The sequence below is a fragment of the Pterocles gutturalis genome, unplaced genomic scaffold (assembly GCF_000699245.1).
Source record: "Pterocles gutturalis isolate BGI_N339 unplaced genomic scaffold, ASM69924v1 scaffold29604, whole genome shotgun sequence".
NCBI classification, from domain to species: Eukaryota; Metazoa; Chordata; class Aves; order Pterocliformes; family Pteroclidae; genus Pterocles; species Pterocles gutturalis.
In genome coordinates this window covers 345-6,761 of record NW_010134122.1, presented here as the reverse complement: position 1 = coordinate 6,761, position 6,417 = coordinate 345, and the positions used below count along the sequence as shown (strand labels likewise).

At 44.2% G+C, this 6,417-nt stretch overlaps 1 protein-coding gene across 2 annotated transcripts in view; it reads left to right on the top strand.

Moving 5' to 3' along the window:
* The window catches only part of RAB6A (RAB6A, member RAS oncogene family), a 12,826-nt gene extending 7,536 nt beyond the window's left edge, over positions 1–5,290 (top strand). For both annotated transcript variants that reach the window (XM_010081491.1, XM_010081492.1), the window contains exons 4-7: positions 10–121; positions 3,324–3,417; positions 4,177–4,243; positions 4,780–5,290. In XM_010081491.1, coding sequence (XP_010079793.1) covers positions 10–121; positions 3,324–3,417; positions 4,177–4,243; positions 4,780–4,844 — 338 coding nt within the window. In that variant the 3' untranslated portion in view covers positions 4,845–5,290. The remainder of the gene's footprint in view (positions 1–9; positions 122–3,323; positions 3,418–4,176; positions 4,244–4,779) is intronic.
* Positions 5,291–6,417: the final 1,127 nt, after the last annotated feature.

Genomic DNA, 6,417 nt, shown 5'->3' with positions numbered 1-6,417 from the left:
TCCCTACAGACTTGAATTCTTTCCAGCAAACCTCCAAGTGGATTGATGATGTTCGGACAGAGAGAGGAAGCGATGTGATCATCATGTTGGTGGGGAACAAAACTGACCTGGCAGACAAGAGGTAATGGAGGGGAGCTGGCAGCTTTGCTGCCCTGACCAGTAAAAGAAAGGAACTGGACAACTAGTCTATCTTCAAAACAATTGTTGATTTTTAAATGAAGCATAAATAGGTTGTCATGAAATTCAGACTTCTGATTGCAGTATATGCAGTTATTCCATTTTGGTATTCTAGAAATAGTTGTGGTTAAACCAGACTCGCCTAAAAAAATCCTTTCACTTAATTTAAATATCTCTATACCATGTTTCTCAATCATGTATTTTGTCTGATTATTATTTTCAGGCTGAGAAAAGGCAAAAAGATGTCTTTCAGAAGCAAGGAAATTGACTTTTTTCAGTAATCCCATTTACATGACTCTGCATGTGCAACTAAGTTCGTAGTAAAGCTGCTTCTTGTTAGAAGATGCAGCATGAGATTTTGCAGTATAAATGTAAAAGGTTTCACTCTGAGCATAAATTTAATGTCATGCATAACACAAACTGTGATATACTGGATATATGAGAGGAAAGTAGATTAGCAAAAGCAGACTTCCCAAGAAATGTAAAAAGTTAATTAGACTCTTAAAGTGATGCGGACTTAATGTTTTGGGACATGCCATAAAGCATTTCACTTTTGAAATTCTTAATCCTGCAATGCCACTTCAACCAGCAGAACCAATGCAGTAGCTTCTTAGAAGACCATGGGCTTGTGCTCTTGCATTTCTATTTCAAATTCTTCTTGATTGTTGATTTAGCTAAAAAATTATTGAATGTTTGCAGAGATTTTCATTCTTTATAAAGACATCAAAAACAGTGTAGATAAGGAAGATTTTTATTTTAATTTTAATGGTTAGTGGCATGGTTAGTAGTTAGTAGTTGGCAAAGGGAAGATGAAGTAAGCCACTTAGTTCCTTACAATCCTGATAGTTTAACATCTTCACATGCAGCGGGTACTCTAAAACGTGTGCTTCTTGTGTCATAGGACATTTGAAGCATGAAAGTGGTGGGGAATTTTTATCTGATGCAAAAGCAGGCATCTCAACAAAGCCAAACTGGGAAACACCTGTATCTCACAGTGAGATGGTAGCTTATAAAATGAAACCCTTATCCTTTGTCTGTTCACGAGACACTTCTGATCAGAAGAGAACAGCTTGAAAAGCCTCACAGACAGAACATTAATGTTTCCTCAGAAAAACCTTGCACTATTATCTGAGCTGCCTGTTTAAACAGTTTCTTGGGATGATGGGCCTAATAGGAATCTGACTGTTTCACTATTGGATGCGATCACATTTTAAATTCTAAACCTTGCTTTATTCACTCCTGCAGTGTACATATTGCTTCAGAATGTATTGCGATGTGTTTTTTCCCTTGTGGTTTTTGGTGTTGTCTGAATGCTCGTATGAGCTGATAGCCAGCACCCCTGGCAGCACAGTTCGGTGTCAGGAGATGCTTTTTTGCCCTTGTCCCTGTACAAGTCATGCTGGTTTTAGTTTGTCATGCCTAGCAGGAAAAGCACAGACAATTCTAATATTGCCAAGTGGTTTGAGTCAGTGGGGAAAGGGGATGAAGTTGGGCTCTAACTAGGCACTGTGTGGACTTTATGCTGACGGTACTGACAGAGTGTGTTCTCTGTCCTCCACGCAGACCACCTTAGCCTTGACAACTCTTTGGCTTTTCCCACTTCCATTGGGAGGCTGTGCTAAGTATCCCATGGCTTGGGCTTTGGAAATATTGGTCAAACTTGGTGCTCAGAGTTTCAGAAATGATCAAAATGTGTATAGCTGATTTGGGATAAGAATTCCAGGTGGCAAGACCTCAGATCAGTCTGGTCTCTGAAATCAGCTTACAAAAGCAACTGAGCAAAATCCGAGATGTTCTACTTGAGCCAACTCTGGATGTGGACCACTTAGTACCTCTTCTGCCCTCCTGGGAGCTAGAAATAACTACAGCTCCCTAACTGAATAACCTGGCGTTTAGATTTGAGGCTTTCTAATTTCTGTGAAAATCTAATTTCGTGTGGAGCTGGAAAACCCAGTGGGATAATTTCAGCCTTGGATTATTTCCTGATAGGACATAAGTGGAGTGTGTGTGCAGGACAGCTGGCCCAGTACTGCCATAAGAATTAAAAATACCGGAAAACTGAAACGTAGCTACAGCTGAAGTTCATGTAGCACTAGAAACTCTTATTTTAGAAGTTTAATGTGACAGTAGTCCTGGTCTAGGCTAGAATTTGGAATAGTGGTGCGTATCGAGATATCCGTAAAAGAAACTGCCTTGCCTTTTTTTTAAAGGGAAGTTAGATTTGTGTTAAACTGAAATACTTGGCCTTTCAAGGCTGGACAAAACCACAGTCTGATCCTGGTCGCATTCTTTAAAATATAATGCAGCACAGTGGGAGCCATTCATCCTATGGTAACAACCAAGTGATGATGCAAGTTAAGTTCTGAGGCCAAAAAGCTGGACTAAAAATAGCACTGTTCTTACTTGGTGCAGCCTGTTAAGTTTTTCTTTCCTGTTAATGTTCCTTCAGTTGGTGGCTGTTTTTTTCCTGCAGTTTTCTTTTTATCATTTTTGGACAATTTTTTCTTTGTTTTGCTTTTTCTTTTCTGTGATTTGTTCTCATTGCTGTAGACAGGTTTCTGTAGAGGAGGGTGAGAGAAAAGCCCAAGAACTGACTATGATGTATATTGAAACCAGTGCTAAAGCAGGATGTAATGTCGAACAGGTATGTATAGGGTGTTGATCAGAGATGCAGTTGCAGGTGCTTGCTCAGAAGCAGCAGCCTAGCACTTGCTGTTGCGCTGTCCTCGCTGATGGAGCCTTTCTGAAATCTTTCTGTAACCTCACAGAGTTCCCTTCTGGTGACTTTTGGGAAACTGCTTTTTGTATCAGGTGCAGCACAGGGGGATTCTACCTTTCCTTGAGGATGCTGTGAATGAGGCTCAAATGTGCTGCACAAACTTCATCCCATGCTGATCATCTGTAGTTAATAGTCAAAAGTCCAGGCGTTCCCTGGGTGACTTATCTGAGGTTGTTTCATTATTAGCTGGCGGACCTGGGGGTCTTAAAGACTCGGAGGTGCTGAGGTCTGCATTGGTGGACTCCGCACCCTTTTAAGGGGCGGTGAAGCCACCCTTCATTGATGAGCGTCTCAGTCACGGACATCTCTAACTCTTCTGTCTGTTCTTCCTTTCTGTCTTTCTGCTTCTTTTTGCGTCTTTATCCAGGCAAATCACTACAGAAGAAGGTGAACAGAGAGCCAAAGAGCTGAATGTGATGTTTATTGAGACCAGTGCAAAGACTGGATACAATGTGAAACAGGTAGATGAATGTTCTGTTCTAAAGACAAGAAAAATCATTGTTAGCTGATGATTCCTCTAGTTCTTTCTGCAGCACTTTTCACCAGGCTGCCTAGCAGTGTCTGCGTTGTGTTAGCTGCTGCATTAATGTCAGCAGGAGGAGCTCTAAGTGTTGACTTGAAAAAATATGCAAAACCATTTTCTGGTTTTTTATGGGGATATGATAGTCCTTCCCAGCTCTAGCACATCTTTAATGGCTTAATTGCAGCTCACTTGAGCCAGCTGTTCTGCTCAGAAATGGCTGGTTTGCACCAGGACTGAACTGAAAGGATGGGCGGTAAAACCTCAGTTGGTGCCGTAGGCTTCTTAAGCCTTCAGTCTCTCGCGAGGTTGCTCATCAGAAGTTAGAGCTGTGCACTGTAACGTTGCTGTGTGCAAAAGCAGTTGGGGCTGGAAATGGTAGATGATGTGCTGAGCGGGTGCAGGAGGGAATTGTTCTTGTGCATCCCTATAACAGTTACTAATTAATTCCATGTTCTGTTCAAGTAGAAACAGGTAAAAATAAAACTGTTTTGTAGGCATTGAATAATTTATTTAGTAAAACCTGTTAAATTTCTTAGGTAAAATTCTAATGACATTTGTTGGTCATTTCTTTGCTTGCTGAAGTACCCACATAACAAAGCTTGTACAATTTGGACTCTGAGATCTGCTGTAACACAATGTTTTGTAACATGCATTTTTTTTCTGACTAGCCTTCAGCTTTCCTATTGCTACTTTTCAGCTTTTCCGTCGTGTGGCTGCTGCCTTACCTGGGATGGACAGCACACCAGAAAAGAGCAAAGAAGACAGTATCCTTGCTTTCTCATGAGTAACTTTTCCTGTTCTCATAGAATTTGACAATTATCTTTTGTTAGGTTGGGCTTACTGACTTTTTTGCACATTGTGGGGATGGGCCTGACTGGGGTTTTGCAGAGATGTGGCTGAACCAGCCAGTACACTGTGGTGCTTAGCTAGAGGCAGAAATTGAGGACCCTGCTTGCGGTCCGTGTATGAATGTACCCAGTTACTTATAACGGCAAGCACGAGTTTTGCTTTCTCCACTTAAGCTTGGGATAAAATTTGCGTATTTTATAATACCATAGTATTTTCCATTTTTTGCAGAGGCTGTCTTGTGTGCAGACCTGTCCGATTGGGCTCTGTCCTCTGGGTGGTCTTGACATACCCAATCCGCTGGTTTTGCAGTTAATCCTGTTCAGGCAGGATATGTTCTGCTCTGCCAAAACACCTGCCCTTGCCAAGGGACAGCTAACAACCTTTTCAGACACTGATTCCTTTCTCTCTTCTCTCCTTGAACTGGGTGATTTCCCTAACTTGTCTCCTGCAGTGATCGACATCAAACTAGAGAAACCTCCTGAGCAGCCAGTAACGGAGAGCGGGTGCTCCTGCTAACAGGCCCGTTCTGTAGCAGCACATTCCCCGACCGGCCAGTCTCACTGAAGAACATCACCGCTCTTTGGCTAGGCAACCCTACTTTGTGGGCTGAAAAACCAGTCTTCTAAGCGAGCGAACTCCCTGTTTACTGGTGGGGAGCAGCCCCGGCCGCCCCTCTTACTGCATGGTATGAGCCCTGAGTGCAGAATGAGTGTCCTGTCTTTTATTTTTTTATGTTGTTGCACTTTGGCACTGTGGTGCCCTTTACACTCTCTCTCTTCCTCTCCTCCTCTTCCTTTTCCCCACCTTGAGCCTCTCTGCTCAGATGTATCTTGTGAATGCAATGGAAAAGCCACCAAGTTAGGGAAGACAAAAATAAAGCTTGAGGGTGGGCTTTCCACCTTCCTTACTGCCTTGCATCTTAACTAGTTCCCTGTCCACTCCAGCCCTTTGTCCTGCATCCCCACTTCCTCTGGTGAAAGGCTGCTCCTCTCCAGCCAGTCAGTTTGACTTGGCCTTGCCTTCTTGGACAGTACAGGTTATCTGTTTCTAGGCTTTTGCTTCCTGCAGCTCCTCAGTTTCACCTTTCAGTGGATGATCTTGGCTAACTCTTGCTCACGACTTCTGAGTTTTGCCCCTCGTGTTACACAGGGTGCTAGAAACCCCCGAACTCTGATAGCTTTGGCCTTGTTGCTCCCATTTGTGTAGCAGAGACATCCCCCAGACTGCTCTCCTCAGCTGGAATATCTTCCCATCCGGAAGATGTTGGTGCTCGGTGAGTGCTGGCTGTCAGATGTGGGGAAGGAAGACGGTGCAGAGGCTTTGCAGCGTGAGCCTGGGTGGGGAGAGATCCTCAGGGTGGTTTGTGGAGATGTGGGTCCTGTCTGTCAGCAGCAAAAGCAAACAGTTACCCAAAATCCATCACTACGGGGGCAGTACCTGCCCTGGGAGTCACGGATGCTGCTCGGGCTCGGTTACTAGTCTCTGTTCTGTTCACCATCGCAGGAGAGCTACAGCAGGTGGAAGGCCAGTGAGAGCTGTTCTGCTCTTGTACCTAGGTTGCTGCTTGATGAAATCTACGTAGCTGCTTTGCCTTTGTAGTGGACTTCTGGGGAATGGGGCTAGCAGCCAGTTCACTTTTGGAATAGTGTTGAGCTGTAACGTTGCCAAAGCTGAGATGAGCACTGGCAGGGATTTATTGTCAGCCCAGGCTAGAGGAATGGAGGAATGTATGCTGCTCAAGTGAATTTTGGTGTCACTTCTTGACCTTGGAGGTTGGGAAATACATCCTCTTCTGCCTGCCCCTCATTTCTAATTACGGTAACAGAGCTTTTCAGAGATTTTCACGGGGGGGGGGGGTAGAAATTTTCCCGGGGGGGGGGGGTTTCATCCATCTGTCCTAAACAGAAGTCTGTAGGTTTGTTGACAGCGAGGAGAATAAAACAGTCGGATGGCTCCAAGCCATTCACGGTTCTTTTCATCACACAGCCTGTGTCACGCTGATGGGGGGATGCTAGCGGGCAGCAGAGCAACTGACTGCAGTGTGACGGGTGGGGACAACAGCCTTTGGTGGTTGGTGCCACTCCCCTCG